Genomic DNA, 24394 nt, shown 5'->3' on the forward strand with positions numbered 1-24394 from the left:
GTAGCAATCCAAAACCCTGTTTACATCTAAAAACCAAATAATAAATCAATCCTAAGAGCTATATCATCCTGTCGTTACACTCGTTGGGAGATGACTCGAATTATCGCTATACTATATTAGTGTAAAGGTGTTCGGTAGTTAATGGACTTTGAAATTGTGGTACAACACATAGTTATTAAGGCACAGATCGCCAAAAGAAGAGATGGCAATGCACCAATGCCCGGATCCACTCGACGAGATAAGAAAGTTCTCCAACCGCCTCCACCAAACAAAGTACCTCACCCGATTCTGAATTATACTCTGGCTCGTCAGAGAGAAAGAGTTGTGAGAATTATAGAGGATGTCCCAACCTCATCTATTGAACAAAGCTGCCAACCCATCGAGAGATCTGCTCATTTTTGTGTTTTCCACCATATACACATGCATTCCACCAATAAATGTCATTAGTTTGCCAAAGAGATCCATCTAGTGGTCCAACAACATCAACCCTAGAAAAGATCACAACCTGTGTCACCTTGGCATTCTCCGGCTAAATATGTTCAGTGTGATTACTCCAAAGGTTGACATGAACATCAACGAACAACTCATCTATCGAGGAACAACCCATCTATCGAGGTTGTTTTGTGAGTCATTCCGACTTCCCTCGAGAACTCAGTAGGAGACCCCTAAAAAAAAATCGAGGTACCATCAATACGATTTCAAGAGGTCCGACATATGGGGATTCAAATTGAGCAAGGAAGGCTCATGGGCGAAAGCTCGAGAGCTACAAGGTCAACACTGGAAGGGTACAAGGAGAAAGTCCCTTAAACAGCTTCGGGTCTAGAGATTTAAAAGCGATGGTCAGTCCTCATGACAATGCAATAGTTATACGAGTAACTATAGCCAATTATGAAGTGGCCCAAGTGTTCATTGACATTGGAAGCTTGATTAACATTCTATTCAGAGAAGGCTTTGATAGTATGTAGATTGACAAGGATGAGCTTCAGTCGATGTCCACCGCCTTGTTTGGGTTCATAGGGCACGAAATACAGTGACTCGGATAAATCAATCTCCCATTGTCCTTGGGAGAAGAGCCTTTGAGAAGGACTCGGACTATTGTCTTCACAATAGTCAATGCCTCTTCCTCCTACAATGTCAATTTGGGGAGGCCAGCACTGAGTACGTTTCAAGCCATAGACTTCAAAGGTAAAATTCCTCATAGATGATCAAGTTAGGAAAGTCAGAGGAGATCAAATCGCCACCAGAGGATGCTATGAGGAAATGATTCAAGCTAACTCACGAAAGGTCTAAAGAACTCAAAGAGTGAAAGTCCAAACTCTTCAAGATATACATGTATCCAGACCTATTGGTGAACCGACACACATATGGTGCCCGATCAACCCACTCGGATTATAGCCAACCTCCTGCCCAACTTGAAGCAGAAAACGACCACTTGTCTTTTCCGCAACAAAGATATTTTTTCTTGGTTGACCCACAAAGTCAATGGCATATCTCCTATTGTAATAGAGACCAACTCAATATTGTACCAAAATCTCTTCCAATCAGGAAGAATAAGCGATATTTTGGGCCCGATCAAGACAAGGTAATCCGTTCTAAGATTACCAAACTTTTGGAAGCCAGATACATCTAAGAAGTTCAATTCCCAACTTGACTAGTGAATATAGTATTGGTGTCCAAACCCGCAAGAAAATGACGAGTTTATGTGGATTTCTGGGACATTAACAAAGCCTGCCCAAAAGACTACTATCCTTTCCCCTAAATAGACCAGTCAGTGGGCTCGTCTACATGTTGGACGCGTATCAGAATTACCATCAAATCCCTCTGACATCCAAGGATCAAGAAAAGGTACAACTTATCGATGGCTAATGGATCCAGTGTTTAAACATCAAATCAAGAGAAATATTGAGATATATATGGATGGCATTTGTATCAAAACGACTTGGAAAGAGAACTTGATCAGTGACATCAAGGAGGGATGTGGTACGCTGGCGAGGAACGACCTCAAATTTAAACAGAGTAAGTGTCTATTTGACATCAAAAGTGGGCGTTTCCTCAAGTACATTATTACTAAATGAGAAATTGAGACCAATCTAGAGAAAATTCAAGCCCTGCAGAATACGTCTTCTCCTCAAAACATAAACAAAGTTTAGAGGTTAGTTGACAAAATTACTACACTATACCAGTTCATCTCCAAGTCAACCAAGCTAGCTTACCTTTGTTCAAGTACTCCAAAAGTCGGCTCAGTTTTCATGAGATGAAAAATGCTAGCAAGCATTCACGAACTTAAAAAGTACCTAGCACACCTTCCTACTACACACCCCTAATTGATCTATGTGGTTTTGTTGCCCATTATCGTGAAGGTTCAGTTGCGATTAATATAACAGTCACTCTATATCCAATATTAGAATTTTAGATGGATGACATTCTGATTCAAAATAATAAAATGTTAAGTGCTAGATAAATATGTTTATAATATAAATAGCTGAGATTGTCAAGACTAGTATATTTAATTAAATATATTTTTAAATGACTAATTTAAAAGTGGAATTCAATTAAGTGATCTAATATATTGAATTTAGATTTCTATTTTAAATAATAAATCATTTTCTAGCACCTAGCTCATTAGCAGGCTATAATTATTTTGCAAGGTTGGTAGGCTATCCCCATCTTCCATCAGCCGGGATCCTCTTGATCGTAATCCTTAATTCGCTTTTGGACCAGAGGTTATTAATAGGTGAGATTTCATTGACCCTACTTGTATAACAGACGGGGTTTATGAGATCCCACTTATGAATGAAGTGATCCATAATCACACTTTGCTGTCCAGAAAATCCGGTCCCATCTTCCACAAGCTAACGCTATTACATTAATGATGATTTGATAAGTGCGTACCATGTGCATGAGGATGACTCCCTTGCTTCTTCTCATCACGGTTACAAGTCTCCTTCCCACGATCTTCTCGGCCAATGGCAACAACAAAGCGGAGAACGTGTCCCACCTCCATTTCTTAATTCTTCCACGACGTTGTCAGCGGCCGCAATGCTACCGCCGTCCGCATCACTGACCCGGTGACGTCGCCAGCGAGGACGGGATGGCGACATTCTTCAGCATGGTGACGATGATGGACGACCAGGCTGTCAGCTGTCTCAACCATTCTCTAAAAAAAAATTTAGATTTTTAATATTTTTAAAAAAATTATATTAATTTTTAAAAATAATTTTTTTTTATAAAATCCAATTTTCTTAGTTTTTGAAATACAAAAAATCTAATTAAATTTTTATATTGAAAATAATAAATCTTTTTTAATTAATAAAATTGTTAAATTATTTAATCTTTTAAAATATTGTTGAAGACTTTCTATTTTAATTTTAAAAAATTCTTTCCTATTATTGTTAATAATATTCTATCTTGATTTTAATTTTGAATTTATTTTTTTCTAATATATTATCTAGTGAAAATTTAATTAATTTTTCATTTAAATTTTCAATTGATTTTTAATATTAATAACAAATATCAAATGTAGCTTTTGAGATCAAATAAATTCTTTCTTTTTTAAAAAAAATTTTCTCATACATATACTTTTAGAAGAAGAACAAAAACAACCAAAAGAGCGAGGAAGAGAATGAGAAAGAAAAAGGGTCTGTCATCGACGAGGTAGTAAAAGGGCACAGAATCATTAGGAGAACAAATGCACAAGATCACTAGGTGAGGAAGGAAAAGAATACGAAAGAGGAATAGGAAACAAGGTGAGTGCACATTTTTTAAAATCAATGTGGAAAATAAAGAATCAATTAGGTTTTTAAAAATAAGATATATAATTAATAAATAAATTTAAAATGATCTAAAATTTAAAATTGATCTTTTTAAAAAATTAATCTAAAAAATTTATGTTTCAATTCATTCATTTAATTATAAAAATTAATTTCATATTGAATTGATTTTAATTACTCTTCAGTACGAGATGGAATAAGGGAGAAAATTCTCGAACAAAGAAAAGGATCCGCTGTATGAGATGAAAATTTCATGTATAATTCCGTAGGGTGACAGTAAAAATGATTTATCTGTCAACTTTTCTATTATCACTCTTAAAAATTAAATTCTATATCTTAGATAAAGTTGATAGAGTCCAATCGAACATAGTATTGCTATGGCAATGGCGTAACGGTAAGACATCTTTTTAGTTTCTCAAATCAAATTATTTAAATTGAAAATACCGTGTCAACTAAAAAAAATCCATCATCTCAACGTCATTACTTTTGAGAAAAGTGCATGACATACACATTGTACTCGACAATCGCATCCCCGTTGGCAGATACTGTGTGCGTATGCGCCTGCGCGTAGCCGCGGGCGAATCGAAAGAGGCCGCTCCCGCCGACAACCGCCATCTCGCGCATCTCATGGAAAGGAGCGTTCCGGCCCTGCACGGTGAGGACGCTGCCATTATATTTTCCGGCGGTGAAGACGAGGTTCATGGGTTGGAGGAAGGCTAGCTCGGTGAGGTCTGCCGAAGCGTAAAAGCCCTGAGCCCGGCCCACGGCCTGCGAAGAAGGATCCGGCCCCTCCGTCAGCAGGTCGTCCATCATCACCACCGAGCCGAACAACGTCCCCGTCCCCGTCCCCGCTGGTGACGTGACAGGGTCAATTATTCTGACGGCGGTGGCGTTGCGGCCGCTGAGGACGTCGTGGAAGAAGAAGTGGAGATGGGTCACGTTCTCCGCTTTGCTGCTTCCATCGGCCGAGAAGATCGTGGGAAGGAGACTCTTAACCGTGAGGAGAAGCAGGAGAGTCATCCTCATGCACATGATTGCAATATTTTTACTAGTGTACGCGCTTCTCAAATCATCATTAATATAAAAGAGTTAGCACTGGGAAGATGGGGGCAGACCACCAACCTTGCAAAATAATGGTGGCTGGTGTAATGATCTGGTATAACCTCTTCGAGATTTACATTTATTTATTGAACAAGTGATTATGAAAGTATTCGGGTAGAGTTTAGGTTTTAAAAAGTGAATATATATATATATATATATATATATAAAACATAAAGTGTGCAACGATATCATTTCTCTGTGTATATAAAAAAGAGAAAATTCAATAACCAATAATAATTATATAATAGAAATCTAAATTCAAAGTCCTCTGTGTCATATCAAAATATATAATGAACAATAATATATCTAAATCTATAACGATAGATATTTAATCTTATTGAAATCATTCATATTAATATGCATCCTCCTAGAATTTTATGATAATGGGCCCTAAGTAAAATTAGGGTTACATATATATGAATTAAGATATAATCCACTATTTATATCTGAAAAGTTATAAACTTTTCTTATTTCTAATTTAGCCCATCATAAATTAGTAAATAAGAAAATAAATTTCTACACAAAATAATTCATATGAAAAAAAGACAATTCGATGACCATAGCGCCTACGTCAATCCGTTACACAAAATAATTCATGAACCTTGACCATCGAGCCATCAAGTTCCTTGAACGTGCCAAGGCTCCATGTGATTTGCCCAAGTCCTAAAAAATTTCACGCGCATTTTAAACACAATAATGAAAAGGGTCGAATGTTACGACATGAATTGATTCCACTGCACTACTTATTTTGTTTGTACATTTGTATGCCCCCGGGGCATGGTTGAGTTGATTAATATGGGATGGATATTACTACAATAGGTGAGGAATTGAATCTTGACAAAGTTGAGAAAAATACCTTGCCCCATAGTGGCTAATTGTACGTTTCTAATTTACCTCCTCATAGATGACTATGAGATCGGCCGTGTGGGGCCATTGGGATAGCGGATTTCACCTTTGCTACAATTGTTTGTATATCTGCATGTATAATTTGAGGAAAGATTATGCACAACCCCTCCCCTCTATTTTCAACATTCTATCTAATAGAAAATGTGCAGGGGAACATGCCTAAAGTCATAGGTGATGGAATGCAATAGCAATCAAACTTTATCCCACTAAATGAAATCGATTATGAATCATTATGCACCATTAGTAAAGCTGTCAATTTGAGTTTGACCCATTGGGTTGGCTCACCCTGCCAAACAATTCATACAGATTAGGTTGAAATTTTATCAACCCATTTATAGGCGGATCTAGATAGGTCTGCTCGCTTGGGCCCACGATCCGCATGGATTAGCCCACGGTGAACTTGGGTTGGCCCGCAAGTTGAGGATAAAAAAATTCCTAAAACTTAAAATTTAAATAGGAAATTCAACAACTTTCAAGACAGGACTTTAATTTGAATTGGATCGGACTCCTCCAACACCCAAATCAAATAAAGAATATTTGTCAAAAGAAAGGAAATCAATCGCTTGGAAATACATACCATCAATTAAGAATGTGAAATTCAAACCTCCAATTGAACTTTGAATATAAAGATATTTGACATCACATCTGTGTACTAAGTTGTGAGTTTAGCTGGTATAATTCATAACTCAAATTTATATCTCAAATATAAAGATATTTGACATCACATCTGTGTACTAAGTTGTGAGTTTAGCTGGTATAATTCATAACTCAAATTTATATATTTTAATTTATTATATATATATAATTTCATTTTTTTAATTTTTTGATGGGCTCATGGATTGGCCCGCCTAATCCACAATTCATCTTGAATTGGAATAGTGATTTCCCAAGCCGTCAAGATGGTGGGTCGACCCACCCCACCAAATGGTCGATCTGCCACGGGCCGGTGTGCCCCACCACGGGTTTATCCATCTGATAGCTTTAACCATTAGACTCTATCTTCTACTATATTATTATCTATATTTTTTTAAAAAAAATCTTATTCTATTATTATTAACTAAATTTTTTTTATCTCCTCTTACTCATTTGATGTATATATTTATCATAGTTTCACACCACCTAACTTGAATATTTATTGATCATCTGAGTACATATTCATATCATCTTAAACATATCTTTCTGAATTTTCTCTTAATAGATACAACTCTGATTTTATCTCTAATATTTTCATTTCTTATTCTATACATTTTTATATGTCATACATAATGGTTGCTACTATTCATAATCCATTTCATAGGTAGTGTTCTCAAATGGGCCATCATTGTGGCAAGACGAGGTGGCCAACCCCACCATCTTAATGGACTAAAAAATTTTCAACCCAACTCAAGACAGATTACGGGTTAAGCAATCTGATCCCATTATAATTATATATATATATATATATATATATATATATAAAAGATTGAAATTTTTAAATTTGGATTACGTTTTAAACAGGCCAAGCCCACAAGCCTATCAAAACAAATTTTAAAATAAAAATTTTAAATTTAGATTACAATTTAGGCCGATCAAACTCACCAGCTCATTGAGTTTTACACTTTAATTTTAAATTTTGGAAGAAAAAAAATCTCAACCCATGAACCAACCAAATTGATTCTTGCAACTATTAATAATACAACAGTGAGAAGTATTAATTGCCTAGATGTTTCCAATGGAATTGGGCAACCTTTTAATAGAATTAGGATGCAATTGAAATGTCAAAAGAACTTCTCATAATCCTGTGGTGGCTGGTCCCACACGTCAATAAATCCTGGGAATACAAAATTTTGCTCAGATAGACACAAATTTTTCAGTAGTCATAATTTAAAGCTATCAAGAGATGGTCTAATTTACCTACTGAACTTAATATTCATAACCAATTTGATGATTGAAAAGTACAGCCACACAGGCAGTAATTAATCAAGAAACAGCAATCATGAATACAGATCAATATATTGATATCTTATCAGGGTATAAAGCACATTAATCCAGTATTACTATGGAAAAACTCAGGATGTATATGACTTGCAAGGTGTGAACTTGATTCCATCTATTTATCGGTCATTGGAAATCATACTTTGGTAAATTTGGTAAATTGAAACCAAGGCTGATGGTCCATTTAAGGTGCTCAAGAAAATTGGCAAGAAATGCCTGAGATCGAGCCCCTGAAGATTATGGAGTGTCTCCAATGTGTAATGTGGCTGATTTAAGTACTTATCATGGAACAAATGAGCACTTGAGGATAAGTTTTTCTAACCCAGCGAGATTGACAAAGGAGTGCTTAATGTGCTGCATTCAGGTTTTGTGAATCTCGCTGACCCTACTGTATTATCTACAGTCTATAAGCCAAATGAATGCTAAAGAGTTAAGGAAAAGTTATTGTTGTTCCTTTAATAGGTGGTCTAGTGTGCAAATTCAAAGGGAGAATTACTTCAGCTTATGTTCTTGACCAAGGAAAGTATTAAAGAGTTTAATTATCAGTAATAAATCAACCAGTTAACTTTTTTAGCAGATTTTGTATTTTCAAGGAAAAGTTATGTTGTTCAGCTTTATCTTCTTTACCAAGGAAAACATTAAAAAGGTTAGTTATCAATAGTCAATCAATAAATTTCGTACTTCCCAAAACATGGAGGGATGTTTTATACACTAGTATTTATTTTGCTGTTTGCAGTAAGAAAAAAGTTTAGACTTTGACGGTCAATTCAGAAAATCTCTGAGTTTCCTCTTCTATTCTATGTATCTCTTAGATTTATCCTTGCATGATGTCTAGTTTGGGTCTCTATCTGAGTTTATGCATCCTGATGATGGTGAATTTCTGAATCTGTTAGTGAAGTTAAACTTGGTGGTGACCTTTTATTAGATTTGTTACTTAAAAGAAAATCTATCAATCTACTACAAGATTTCAATTATCATTTGCTTATTAATCGGTATCAGAGACCCTCTTCTGCCTTAGCCAAAAAAAAGAAAAATTCCAAATTAAGCTTGGTGTTAAGAATGTAATCTTTACAACCAAACACTCTAACATGTTTTATTGTAGAAATTTCTCAAACCAAAATTCATAGAGTTTCTCCTAAAATGCCATGCAAGGAAACTTTTTTTCAATATAACATGCGAGATTTATTATCTTGGCACAAAAGTAATAGGTAGTGAGTATTCATTCAACATAAACCTAGGTACGTCTTGTTGGGCTCAGTTTTTTATTCTCCGCCACCTCATTTTGTTAGATGTACACATTTTCTTATGATTGGGCTCATTTTCAATCAACTAAATCTACTTGTTAGTCGATTAAACAAAATCATACATTGATGCATCCTTTTGGATCACGTCCGGTTCACTTGAATTTAAATTGTTTTGCATTAGTTGACTAAATTTTGTCATTTGTTGATTGTGTCATCAATTGATCATCCTTTTACCATTAGTCAATTGATATAGATATGAGTTTATCCTTAACCGAACACTGACTACTATTTTACCATTAGACTAATTTGTCATCTTCAATCGACTCCAAGTGATAACCTTCAACTTCTTCAAATGATATCCTATTTATTACTTACATGCTAAGAGATTACCTCATAGACTTTTTCCATGTCAAGCATCTAGTTGTCATTGACCTACTGGGATTTCTCATCTACCAAGAGACCTCGCCTCCAGGTCTTCCTTCATCCACTAGGTATGTGTCCACCTTAACCTATATGGACTTTATCTGTCGACACTTATTGAACTTCCAAATCTACCCACGCCTATGGAACTTCCTTTGCCTAATGTTTGATTGTCCTCAACCCACTTGGATTTCTATCAACTCCTATTTGATTCTCCCATTGAACTTGCAATGTTAGTATCAGTAAACCTTGCACCTACAAACTTAACAAAGGAACAAAGGGCATGAATACAATAATATAAATCTAACTTTAAACCTTTATATATTAAACCAAAGCAATGTAGCAATATGGTTAGACTCAACCACTTAATGCATAATTGTAGCAACACATTTGGCAAAGAAAGTCGCACAATTGCTAGCCGACTTGGAAGTCTAATAGATGTTAGTAAATGAAATTCTAGTATGTCAAGGTAAATTGGATACCTAGCGAATGAAGACTTGGTGGCAAGATCGCATGGTAGACGAGAAGTGGTTAAAGATAACTAAATACTTGGTATGGAAAAAGTGCAAGAGGTAATCTCTAAGCATGTGAGACGTGAGAGTAATTTTCTTATTTAAGTGATGCTATGACCAAAATATATGTGTTTCAAAGTCAAAGTCAAAGTCAATGGGTTTGTCAATTGATTTGTATAGTTAACTAAGATTTGCAACAAAACAATTTTTATTCCAATTTGAGTCGACTAAATCATAAATTTAGTCAATTTATTACTCAAATTCATATTATTATAATTGTTAACCAGAATATCATTTGAAGAAGTTAAAAGTTATGACTTGCAGTTAACTGAAGATGACCTATCAAAGTCATCAAAGAATTTGGTCGAGGATAGGCTCGCATCTATATTAGTCGGCAATCCATTAATGACACAGTCATTAGCAAATGGCACAATCTGATCCAAGGAAATTGGTCACAAATAGATCTAGTTCAATTGATTGGCACAACAGCAAATAATTCTATTTAGTATGTAGATTGAGTCGAGTAAAGTTTACACAATTGATTGATGCCAAAGAGGCAGTTGAGTAGATGCAGTGAGAAATTCCAAAATTAGTGAATTCAACCAATGTTTAAAATTTCGAGTCGTGTTAAAGTTTTTATTTATAATCGGATCGATATGATTTCAGTACCATATTGTGTCGTGCAGATACGATTTCAATTTTTTTAAAATATCAATATATTAATTTAAAATAGTTATTAATATTTGATTATTATAGATATTTATTATTGAGTTACCTTTGAGATATTATAAGTTGAGTTCAAATTTTGATATTATCTCATAAAATGTTAAATACTTATTGAGTAAAAGTTAATTTAAAATTAGTTAAAAACCACCAAGTAAACATGCACAGTCAGGTTGATTTAATTTAAATTGGATTTAAATTTTTAAATCAATTTAAAATTACACTAAATTATATATAATAATTTAATTCATAGAATATTTTATAAGATTAAAAATTATATTATATGTTATTATTATTATTTAAATAATCTATTTTTCTCTATCTTAAAAAGGGTTTTTTTATTTACTTTGTAGATAAATAGAGAGAGAAAAATTAACCACCTTTAAAAGAGATTTTTTTCATGGATAGATGAAAAAAAATTAATATTATTAATAAAAAAAGGCAGCCCGGTGCATGGAACTCCCGCCTTGCAGGTCCAGGGAAAGGATCCATTGTACACAGCCTTACCATGTTTTTTGCAAGAAATTGTTTTCAGGATTCAAACCCGTAACCTTTAGGTCACAAAGCAACAACTTTACCTTTGCGCCAAAACTCCCCCTCAAATAATAATAATAATAATAATAATAATAATAATAATAATATTATTATTATTATTATTATTAAAGAGGTTAAAAAAATTAACCTCACAGTGGGTGTTACGGTCTGACGGAGGACACTTGAGGTCATATTGTGACCTCGTGGTTGTCTCCATGACCTTACGGTTGTCTCCGCGACCTCACCGTGGATGCTGCAAGGTCACATTTGTCTCCCCAACAACGTGCCAGTGCTAGTCCGCAAGCAGAACGAAATCTCCCATGAAGACCGACATGACATGGTGTTTAATCCCTTGAATTTAATTGATAATAACCAATCTCACTCAGTGTTCTAAATTGCGCCCTAGGCGGCCGCCTAGGCGCTGTGCGGCAACAGGCCGCGCCGGAAAGCAGTCAGGCGGAAGACCTAGGCGGCCCTCGGCGGGCTTCCGCGGCCAACGCGGGCTTCGGCGGCCAACGCGGGCTTCGGCGGCCAACGCGGGCTTCGGCGGCTTATGTATTTTAGGTATGTTTTTTTATCGCGATTCGCTAAATCAGATTTGCTGGCGCTTCATCTTCTCTCATCGCGCTTCGTCTTCGTGCTTCGCCGACTTGCGTCTTCGCCCTGCAGCAGCTTCCGGTGAGTTTTTATGGTTTTCTTGTTCTGTTCTTTTTTTTTTTTGTTTCTTCGTCGTCGCGACAACTCTCCGGTAACACCGGACGCGTCGCAGGGCATCAGACGCCGCCGGAAGGGTCGCCGGACGCGTCCGGCGCGTCCGGCGAAGTCCGGCTTTCCTTCGAGCAACGCCGGTAGCATCGCGATGCGCCAGACGCTTTCCGCGACACTTCCGTCGGTGCCGGAGGCCTCTCGCGAGGCGCCGGTGGAGTCCGGTGGCGGCTGGCGGCGTCGCAACTTCGCGTGACGCCTGCTGCCGCGACGGCGTTTTTTTTTTCACGAATTTATTTTATTTAATAATTAATAAATTAAAACAATTCCTAACGGGATAATTTTAATAATAGGGTAGGGTTCGGTTCATAAAACCTAATAAGGATTCAAATCATTCAATAATAATAGATTTAATTTTTTTAATAAATATTATTAAATATTAATTTATATAACAGATTTAAAAAAAATAAAAATTATTATAATTATTTTCAATTATCATTTCATTTATCAGATTTAAAAATTTAAAAATAAATAAAATTTAAAAAATCATAATACATATTATTAATTTTAATAATTTATATAAATCGTATTTATAAATTTTATATATTATTAATTTATATTAATCAGATTTATAAATATTAAAATTATATTAAAATTTTAAAAAATCTAATAAATATTATTAATTTATATAAATCAGTTATAATTTATAAAAATATGAAAATTATATTAAAGTTTTAAAAATTCTAATAAATATTATTAATTTATATATAATTTTATAAAAGTAAAAAACAGATTTAAAAATATAAAAAAAAAATAAAAAAATCATAATACATATTATTAATGTATATAAATTGTATTTATAAATTTTATATATTATTAATTTATATTAATCAGATTTATAAATAATTAAATATTAAAATTATATTAAAATTTTAAAAATTCTAATTAATATTATTAATTTATATAAATCAGTTTTAAAAATATAAAAATTAAATTAATTTTTTAAAAATTCTATTCATCTTCAATTTCAAACAAGTCACTGATAATAGTTGGATCATCTAAGCCTTGCCTTTCTACATATCGGAAATTGAACATGAATAAGATTATTTCAAACAACCAGAAAAGCTACACATTACAGATTTAAAAAATATAAAAAATATATTTTAAATTTAATTTTTTTAAACAAATATCTATTATGATTATCTAATAAATTTTATTAGTTAGATTAAGATATATTGATATATAAAAAATATTCTCAGACTTGTTAATGTTATATTTCATTATTTTGTATCGTTTGGTATAGTTAAAATGTATAATTAAATTTTATTATCATACTATGCTATGTTGTTACTTGTTATTAACTTGTTAAGTTATACTGTTATATATAATTTTTTCAGGTTATCTGTTATCATAATGGCAAGCAATCCATCTTCGACAGCATCTGTCACTCAACCCGAAACCGGAATGCTTAGAAAAAAGTCAAACGACATCGGATGGGAGTTTAGGATATTGATTGATCCTAAAAACCTCGACAAAATTAAATGCAAGCTATGTGGAAAAACAATGTCAGGAGGAGTGTATAGGATAAAGGAGCACATTGGAAATATACCTGGAAATGTATCTGGTTGTCGAAAAGCATCTCAAGAAGACAAAAATAAGTGCAAACAGGCTATTTTAGAAGGGAGGAACAGAAAGAAGAACAAAATAATGGAAGAACAAAGTTGTAGAGCAGAGGTGGCTATTTCTCTAGATGAAGAAGAAGGCCTTGAAATTGAAGGGATGGATGGAATTAAGAAACCTCTTCCACTTGGCCCCATGGATAGATATGCATCGGCAATTGCTCCAGAAAATGCAGGCTCCAGTGGAAGTAAAGTGCTCCGCCAACAAAATATAAATGAGGCACTTTTCAAAGAGAGAACTCAACAAGTTCAACAATATGTTGGGAGATGGGTTTATGAAAATGGAATCTCATTCAATGCTGTTGATAATGATAGCTTCAAGCAACTAATGGAGGCAGTGGGTCAATTTGGACCAGGATTCAAGCCTCCAACTCAATATCAACTTAGGGAGCCACTATTGAAAGCCGAAGTTGAAAGAACAAAACAATTGCTGAAGAAACATGAAGAAGAATGGGCAAAGAATGGATGCTCGATCATGACAGATGCATGGAGTGATAGAAAAAGAAGAAGCATCTTAAATTTGTGTGTTAATTGCAAGGAGGGTACTACATTTTTAGAGTCTAAGGAGTCTTCAGAGGAGGCGCATACAGCTGAACTTATTTTTGAGTATGTTGACAAGTGTGTTGAACAAGTAGGAGCTCAGAATATTGTTCAGATTGTTACAGACAATGCCACCAACAATATGGCTGCAGCTAAATTGATGAGAGAAAAACGACCTGGGATCTTTTGGAGTTCATGTGCAACTCACACTATTAATCTCATGCTTGAAAGTATTGGCAAACTTCCACGATATAAAAAGGTGATTGAGCAATCCAAGGCTTTTACCATTTTCATCTATGCTCACCATAAGACTTTATCATTGATGAGAAGTTTCACGAAGAAGAGAGACATAGTTCGACCAGGAGTTACCAGGTTTGCATCAAATTTCCTCACATTGCAAATATCCATCGCAAGATATTGATCTCACTTCAAGTTAATCGCCTGAAGTCCAATATTTACCTCACTGGAGTTGATGATACGACACGAAGTAGGCTTCTATCCATCGCAAGTTTCCAGGAAAGCACTATGCCTTTCAATTATTTTAAGGGTTCCACAAGCTACACAATGCCTACAGATATCTAATTATAGCCCGCTAACTGATTCTATGATATGACCGATCAACGCCTCGCCAAGTAGGACATTGTCTTATGCAAGCAAGGTGCAGCTTATTACTTTAGTACTTCATAGAGTCGAGTGCTTCTAGATTTCTATTATGCCGCTACATCAGGGTATCATCGACTGTATCTACAGCATATATCGGTTTTTCATGTGGACGTCCAAGCACCCTCTATGGTCTTGGGCGGATATGTGTAGACCAAAAACCTGAGGGCGGCATTCAGAGACTTACAGGCATGGAACCTAGCCCTCCTAGCTAAGGTTCTTTGGAGGATTCAAGAAAAGGAGGATGTATTATGGATTAAATGAGTACATCATACCTACATGAGTCTCATTGATTTGTGGTCCAGGCAAGCAATTCATTCAGATTCCTCGCTGATCAAGCGTTTACAACACATACGAGATCTCATCCTTGAGGTTGTTGGGTCACCTAAGGCAGCTAGAATAGATAGAGACTGGTAGAGTGGTTTTCACAAGATGACAGAGTCACCTAGGCTTACGATTTCTTCTGAAGTCCTAGTCCCAGGTGCCATAGGCACAGACAGTGTGGAAGTCTTACATTCAACGGAGTTATGCAATCACTTTCTGGATGCTTGCACAGCGGAGGCTCCCTACCAAAGACCAACAGGAGCATTAGGAGGATCAACAATGCACGCTTTGTGGACAAGTGCTAGAGACACATGAGCATCTGTTCTTCCAATGCCCCCCGATTGTAGACCTATGGCGGAGGATTTGAGGTTCGCTGCATATGCATCCAGAGGGCAATCCGTGTCTTTGGATGGTATTATAGAGGGAGCAGGATGGTGACAAAGGCTCGTCATTTAGCTGTATCATCGTTGACACATTATGTGCGGAGGGCCCGAAGTCGTAATTTTTTTGGTGAGGGTTAGTTAGATGTAGAAAGGATATTCAAGAGTGTGCAGATATAGGTCTTTAGGTATCTATTCAGATTTGATACTACATCAGACATGAATAGAACCTAAAACCTCATTTTGTACATTTTGGATAGATGATATACCACTTTTACTTATCCAAAAAAAGAAACAAGTGTTCCATCTAAGAATTATGCGACTCTTAGCTCTCCATTGCAGTTCTTTTCAAGTTTCATAGTTTTTTGCTGTACTATTACAGTTATTTTTCTCATTTCAATTTTTAAGCTTAAGGTTTCTCTAACTTTAAGCTTCATATTATCATCATCTTCGTATTTATATGTTGTTGGGATTTGTAAAAGGTTTTTCCACCTTTAAAAAAGAGAAAATATAATGGATTTTCTAGGGGTGACTCACCATACGAGTGCATAGATCTACTTTTCTTTTGCACTAGACCTTCTGTACTCACACAAATCTGTCTAATTCAATACTTCCTTTGTGCATATTTTTCAAAAAACCATATTAACTATTTTTGTTGTATTTTTCAAGAACTTGAAAATATTTAATTTCTATGGTATTTTCTCAAAAACTAAAAAAGACTTAATTTCCATTGCATTTGTTAATTATGATAAATTACACTTCAACCCCATCATCAGCATCTCTCCCGATCTCACAATTACGATCCAGGTATTGGAGTAGTTTTGATTTAATACAATTTTCAATTTCTATCCACTAGGATTACAACTCTTCCTCTTAAATTTTCCTTTATCAAATAATATTATTGCTTCCTCTCATCATACCAATCTAAGCATATTGACAAACTAAAACACAATAAATATAATATGATAGGTAATGAATATATTCTACAAGCAAAAATATAATGGATGATATATAAAGGAACAAGAAATGAAGCTATCATGATAATTTAGTCATAATATAGACTTTTTTTATGAATAAGGTAAATGATATACAAGGATTTTGTAAGAAGAATAAATTAACAAATTAAATAACAGTAATTTTAAAAAGAAAGCATGTGAATTCAATTGGGCGGTATGAGTTAATCAACTGTTGAAATTCCTATGGTTCAAGCCTCTATTTGAAATTAGACTTGGATCAGATCCAAGCAAGACTTTCATAATCTCTGCCGTTACCACAATATATTGTGTATCGCTCCTTTAGTACTAAATATTGTGTTAAGTCTTTAAAAAGTCAAAAGGATAAAGTGCACCACTCCAACCTTATTTGATTGGGCCAATGTAAGCTAGTTCTAAGTTTTCAATTTTTTCCTATAAACAGAAATTTTTTATTTCTTTGAAATGAGTTTCTAAAATAGGAGAAGACAAACAACATAGCACTTGAAACATAGAGAACAAACAAAAGTAATTTTCTAAATCTCATCCAAAGTTTAAAATTTCAAACCGTGCGATTCAGTTTGGGTACTTTTCAAATATAAATATATTGATTAAAAATATTTTCATTAATATTTGATTGTTATATGTTTATTATTGAATTATATTTGAGATATTGAATGTTAAGTTCAAGTTTTAATATTATTTCATGAAATATTTAATGTTTATGGAATAAAAGTCAATTTAGGATAAGTTGAAGTCCAACAAGTAGATTTCGATTTATTTTGATCATTTTAAAATAAAATCAAAATTTTATATATAATAATTTAATTCATAATATTATAATTTATAAGGTTAGCAATTTGTTTCCTCCATCTTAAAGAGATTTTTTTGCTATTTTGAGGAAAAAAATTAATATGCTTTAAGAGTTTTTTTCTCTATTTATCTCGTGGATGGATAAAGAAGAGAAAAAAATTAACCATCCTTAAAGAGCTAAAGCGGTTTTTTTTCTCTATGTTTACTCTCATGGACGGATGAAGAAAAGAAAAAAATAATAGTGATGGAGGAAAAAAAATTAAGAGAGAAAAAATAATAAGGAAAGGAATTGAAATTAACTTTCTAAAAAAAAAATTTTAAAATGACATGGCCTCGCAGTGGCAACTGTGAGGTTACAACTATCTTTGTGACCTCGCAAGGCTGCCATAAGGTTGCGACTACCTCCAAGACCTCACGAGGTCGCGACTCTATGCCAATGTTAGTCAACGAGAAAGATGGTATATTCTGTCAATGCAAACTGATACGATATTTTATACCATGATCTCATCTCTATTTTTAAAATGGAAAACTAAAAATGATAAATTTATACAAATAAATTATTATTATTTAATGTTTTTATTAGTATTTAATGTTTTTATTATTATTTAATTTATTATTATTTATTATTATTTAATTTATTATTATTTAATTTTTTTATTATTATTTAATGGTTTAATTATTATTATTATTATTTTAATTGTTTTATTATTATAATTTTAATTTTTATTGTTGTTATTATAACAATATAAATTAATAATCAAGCAAATAAATTCTCATTATTTCTATCACGAGGAATAATTCAATATTATTAAACCAAACTAGTTTTTATATAAAGCAAAAAAAATTGTTTACGCATTCTTCATTTCTTTGAAATGAAGAATTGGGGAAAAAAAATCACAGGCCAAATAACCCTTAATTTTTTTTCTACTCTAAGATGGTCAAACTTAACCCAAATAGAGTTGGACAAATGAAATCCAAAGAGAAGGGACCAAGCTTAACAACTTGATTGTTGGCAATGTTAGTCCTTTATGCATAAGCCTTCCTTTCTTGAGCATCAGATAGACTAACAAGGGACTGTAATGGTGATTCTACAGTGGAATAGGGTGGCAGACAAGGGATATATAGGTTTCTAAAAAAGATGGCTTACATATTCTAATTAAATTGGGGTAGTGGTTACACAGTCAATTGACTCTGGTCAACTATATTGTAACATATTAGTTCACCAGATTTGGTTCTCAAGCCATGATCATGGTTGTTAATCCTGTCCGAAAATCGTGAAAACGAAAAGCTAGGGATGTGGCTGCTGCGTTGACTGGATGTAGACCATGCTCTGATCTGCAAGCACAATAAACGTCAGTGCTGAGCGGAAGGGGTCTCAGCGTTGGCCCTCTGACGCTCAAGTCAGTCACCGGCGCGAAGAAAAAGACGGAACAACAGTAACACAAGCGTAAACCTTGAATCATGTGTACCTGCGCCAGTGTACGGACCCTCTTTATATAATGCCCTGGTGGGCGACATGCACGCTTTTCGAGGTGTGGGCACTTCTCTCATTATTTGCGGACATGTTCCCCAATTGGTCCTGGACATGTGGTCATGGACACGTTCTCCAATTGGTCGTGGGCACACCCTCCGATTTGTCCGTCGTACGATCTACCTGTTGACCATGCCTTATGTCAGCGGCACCATCTCCCAAAAGTATATCCAAAGACACGTGTTCCCGCTGATTGGCCGAGCGGGATAGCCGCTCGGCTAAGTACTCCTTTGATCGGCCAAGTACTCCTCCGCTCGGAAGGACTCGGCTGCTCTTCCATACGGCGATGAGTTTCGATAGTACATTATTACCCGACCGGAATAACGTTTCGGTCATCTCCAGGCTACTTTGCTCCGTGACGAATTTCTAGTGATCTTGGCTGCACGGGCGCTTCGCTTGGCCCATCTCTTTGCCGGTCGGGCAACATATGCAGGTCGACCCTTGATGTAGGGCTCCGTTCGGCCACCCTTTGGTGGGTCTGTCGGTTCTAACGTTGACATCCTTGACTTTGACCTTCACGTAGATTACTATCTTCCTCCTTTGACCCACACTCAGTGGGTCTCCTTTATCACCGCATCAGTTATCATGGTTGAACAATAATAGTTCATTATCACTCAAATATATGTATTTCTTCACATTTGTTTCGAAATATAAAATATTTGTTAAAGAAATTGAAGGAATCAATCAATTGCAAGGAAAACTATTTAGTTCCGTTCAATTCTATTTTGGCTAGAGTTGGTTGACCAGATGTTGTCTAGTGGTTAACCAGAAGTCAAGTCCCACAAAGTATTCGATCAAATGAACAGTAATGGTTGACAAGGATAACTTAGTCAATAGTTGATATGGCCATGGGAAATGGTTATCGATAAGATCCGGCCACAGACATTATCTAGATTATCAACCAAATGAATAGTAATGGTCAACCATATGTTAAAGTCAATAGCTGACGAAGTAGAAGGATAAACTCGACTCGGTAAAATTTGTACGGGTTGATCGACCACATGAACACTACAATTAGGCCAGGTAACAAAGTCAACAGTCGATCCAGATGTTGAGTACACATGGCAGCCAATTAGATGGTTGGTCGTTCAATCAACACAAACTAAGCTTCAAAAGTTCCATTCAGAAGCTTTCCACAGACAACAAAGAGGTCTAATTTCAGATAACTTAGCATTCTTCTTTTGGTATTTTATTTAAGTTGTCATTATTATTGGCCGCCAATTTTTTTCTTTCATTGTTAAATATTTGGCTTTTACATTGTATTACTTAGTAAAATTGTGTAAAGGTTTCCCACCTCTGAAAACTTTTAGAAAGGAGAAAATATAATGATTTTTGACGAGGACTGATTCACTCATCACTAGGTTGTAGAGTAGAAACCTTGGGATTACTGAATCACATTAAATGGCTATGTCAATTTTATTCTTGCCTTTCATTTCAACTTCAACTAATCTCTTATTTCAAAATTAAGATTGATTTTAAAAAATTTTAAAAGCATGATTCACCCCCCCCCCCCCCCCCCCTCTCTCGCTCACCTCGATCCCACAAATGAGAGGTCTTTGATGGCAAAAGGGAGAGAATTTCTTTGTTTACGAGAAAGAAAAGGAGTTCTGCCAGCCTTATTTAGGCATGTTGAATCTCTAGAGTTGATTCCAACGCTACAAAAACAAGGAGATGGGTAGTTCCAACACTGGATGGCATCACAAGAGCAGCCAGTGTTGGGTAGTCTGAATATGCAAACAATGAAAAGGAACTATCTGATGAGGAATGTTGTTTGTTGTGTCAAATCTAGTGGCAAATTTATAAATTATGAAGGATGGATTGCAGGTATGCATAGCAAACTTGCCTAAGGAATGCTCTAGCTTTGAATTATGAATAAGGCGAATAAATCTGAAACGATGGACTGGAAAGGTGAGTAAAGGGTGAAAAGGATCAAAATAGTCACTAGATTGCAGCAGAGACTTAGAATTGCTTGTTAGGCTCATTGGCAGCAATGCTTGTGATAGTGCCTAAGTGGAATGACGTAGACCATGGTTGAGGGATGTGGTGGGATGCATTCACAATAATTAGAATGAAGTCGTGTAAGAGAAAGTAGACTGTCAAACACCAACATCAAGAACCAGATATCAAAGTAGCACCAAAGTAAATTAAAATTCACACAATACTTTACATTGACGTGACATGGGGATTAGATAATCTCTAATATAGATATAATTGATCTCATGGGGGAATTGTTGTTCCTTTTAACGGCTACAAACCCAAAAAAAAATCAGAAAAAAAAGTAAAGATATTGTAAGAAATAATCTTATACCTAAAAGGACTCAATTACACTAGAAAATAAATCAAATTATAAACTAGGAAATGAAACTAAATTAAATAAACTTCTACCAACACTTCTCTATGGTCCTAACTAAGAAAATTACCACATTGGAGGCTTCCTTTAACTGATTATTCTCCTAAAGTTGGAAACTTATCACAATAAATTCTTGCAAATCTACTTTCTAAAAATCAAATCCCTCAGTCTGCATTATTACTTTTCATGTTCCAATTCTTTACCATATCCTAGTGTACTAACTAGAATTGAATGGATATCAATTCCAAGAAGATAGACAATCATGGACGTAAGATATTGGTTTTGAATCACAATATGATGTGTGGGTGGGCGTGCGTGCGTGCGTGCGTGCGTGCGTGTGCGTGTGTGTAAAGTAGTGAATAAAACATGCCAGTTGATAAGCAAACGAAAAAGAAGTCACAATAAACTAATGGTCAAATCAAATTTGCTAGATATAAATAACCTTTTCATGGAAAGCATAATAACTACAACAAAATAATATTTGACAAACCTATATCTCCAAGTGATCCATATATTGAATCATCAACCACAGCAAATCCCTATAAGAAGGCAAATGCCAAAATAATAAGTAGGTTTATATTAGTAACAACATCGCATTTAATACTTCTGCACCATGTAAGTTACAGTGACATTGTTCACTAGAAAAAAATAATTGAATCTCAATACCAGGATTCAGTGAATGTTACCTCTGCACCATGAAGACCCATTCCAACTTGAAGGTTATTAAGTTCAGCTTGGTCTTGTGGGCTGCATCTCATATCAGCTTCCAGATATTCAGAAATGACTGGACCATAAGTATCCTGAACAACAGGGAGTTCATCTGAATGTGTTGTGTGGTTTAGAGCATTCTCCACTGGATATATTATTTCATTCCTATAACGACATTAAATTGAAGTTAGACTAATCAAGTGGCCTTTCATATAGACAAGCCTTAGAAGTCAATGAGGAAAACATTAAATATATAGGATATCTAATATCCTGATTTAGGGAAATAGCTCTCTATAATGTACCAAGGTCTAACATCTTCCAACCATGACATACAAAAAACTGTCCAATATTCAGTTGAATGAAATGCTTACTTAGATTTCAGAACATCATTTACTTCCATTGGGGAGTCTTCTTCCAAATCAATTACTTGAATGGCTTTTCTGTCACCTGAAAGTTGGTTGGAGTCGTATGTATCATTGGCCCTGTTATTTCTTGACAGGCTGAAATCAACTGAAAGCTGATTTCCAGATGCCTGTGGAAGAGCTGAAGTATGGGAAGCACCCAACATATGGTCCTCATGAACATCAGTTACATCAGGAGCCTCCATTACGTTGAGGTCAAAGATCTTAAAAGAAGTTGGCTGGTTACACTTTACTCCATCTATTTTCAAAATGGTTTCGGCATCAACAATTGAAACCGAAGGGGCAGTGATTGGTTTCAGTTGATAACCAGGCTTAGTTATTTCAACGTCCTGTGATGACATCTTAATGAACAGGCTAGACTGTGTTTCTGTAACACCATCAAGCTGAGAAAACTCATTCTGCTGAGATGTATTGGGTGGAGGTGAACTAACTTGTTTGTTAAGTTCCTCTTTACCAGTCTGCTCAGTAACCTTATCTTCCTCACCTACACCTACACCTACTGCAGTAAGGGACATTTTTGAACAAGGCAGACTCTGTTGAAGATCACACTGAGACTCTATTGATTGCTTGGAGGACTGGATATCATCATCAGACAACTTGACTGGCATTTCACATTCAGGATTGACATTGTGATGTATATGTGAATCTTTCACTATGTAATCGGTTGGAAATTTGTTTGCAATTGTTTCAGTTTCTCCACCAGAAACTTCGACAACATTCACACCCTCATTGCTGAGATCATAATCAAGGAAACTTTTATAGGTCAATGATGCTCGGGTTTGTTTCAGGGAACCATCAATTGGGAGTTTGTCTAAAACCATTTCAGTTTCTCCTTCAGAAGCACATTCAACCCCATTTCCCACCTTTGGAGAAGTATGAAAAATAGTGTTTTTATGTGCCAGTGATGACCGCAGTCTTCTTGGCACCTTTGGAGAACCACCAAGTTTCAACAGAGTATCACCGTGATCAATGACAGAGCCGCATTCCTCAACTTCACCAGGATTCACGGTCAAATAAATCTCCGCAACGCCCTTATTACCCACGTCTTCACTCTCGCAGCTCTTAACTTCTCCAACTTCGGGATTTGAGGTCATCACATCGTCTGCCCTGTTCACATCAGCACACCCCTCGGTGGGGGCATCCTTTCTGGTATTATACGAACTGGCCTTTGATCCAGTGTCCTCCGACTCCGATAGTGTTTCGCCCACCACTTCATTCTTCGATTGCTGTTCATCTCCAGCAACCCTGCTGCTCCCAACCTCCTCATGCCCGCTCTGGCGGTCTTTGTTGTATCTTGGGCCCAAAAAATCATCGTCTTCCTCTTCCACCATATCAGAATAGCTTCTACTCCGTTCCAACCACGGTTTGTATCCTGCCCGTTCCCTACCCCAGTCCGGACCACCATCACCTCTGTTGTACGACCCCGTTGTTCGCCGCGCCCTAGCGTTCTTCCTCGGCCCAAATCGATCGTAACCATCGTTGAACCTTTTCCTTGCATAGCCAGCGCCAGAACCGGCGTCCCCCAGCCTCTCCATTGCCGGAACTCGGGAGTCATTGAAAGACGAAGGGATGGGGCTTTCTCGCGCGGGGCCAGCGAATTCATGCGGGGTGTCGTCGCTTACGAGGTCCCGTGGGAAAGCACTGGAGGGGAACACTCCCTTGGAGACCAGGTATTCAGCGGCGAGGCGGCCGGCTTCCATTAGGATTTCCAGTTTCGTGGCGGGACGGTTGTGGGGCTTCGGGTAGCTGCGGTTGAAGCCTCCGCGCCTCTGGTGGCGGCCGAACGACGCCCCCGACCGGTATCCATCGCCGGCGTTGCGGTACTTGGATTGCATTCCGTTCGGTCCTGAACCAGATTTCATGGAAAACGCATTTGGGATTAAAAAGAACGATCGGCTCCGGCTATGGGACGATTTAGGCCTTGGACCCATCATTTGTAATTGTGAATTATAATAGTAATTAGGCCGCAGTTAATTATGATCCCTTTAAATACTTCATTTCAAATTATAATTTAGATATAATTAAAAACTAAATTATTGACGGTGAACAAATGGCCAATCTGGCACCGAGCAAAGCGGCCTTTAAGTGATCTGATCATTCATCTCGATCTAAATTAAAGAGATCATA

General features: G+C 35.9%; 2 protein-coding genes across 2 annotated transcripts; both read right to left on the minus strand.

Annotated features, from left to right (window-relative positions):
- Window positions 1–4174: 4174 nt before the first annotated feature.
- Window positions 4175–4840, minus strand: LOC122049588 (dirigent protein 22-like). The gene has a single exon (XM_042610960.1). The coding sequence runs from the start codon at window positions 4800–4802 to the stop codon at window positions 4251–4253; it is 552 nt and encodes a 183-aa protein (XP_042466894.1). The 5' UTR covers window positions 4803–4840; the 3' UTR covers window positions 4175–4250.
- Window positions 4841–7336: 2496 nt separating this feature from the next.
- Window positions 7337–24168, minus strand: LOC122047417 (uncharacterized protein At4g26450-like). Its single transcript, XM_042608701.1, has 4 exons — window positions 22217–24168; window positions 21824–22010; window positions 21628–21676; window positions 7337–7587 (listed from the first exon to the last, which is right to left on the minus strand). Exons 1-4 carry the CDS (start codon window positions 24127–24129, stop codon window positions 7535–7537), a joined length of 2202 nt encoding a protein of 733 aa, XP_042464635.1. The 5' UTR covers window positions 24130–24168; the 3' UTR covers window positions 7337–7534.
- Window positions 24169–24394: the final 226 nt, after the last annotated feature.

Source organism: Zingiber officinale, chromosome 2B, assembly GCF_018446385.1.
Source record: "Zingiber officinale cultivar Zhangliang chromosome 2B, Zo_v1.1, whole genome shotgun sequence".
NCBI lineage: Eukaryota > Viridiplantae > Streptophyta > Magnoliopsida > Zingiberales > Zingiberaceae > Zingiber > Zingiber officinale.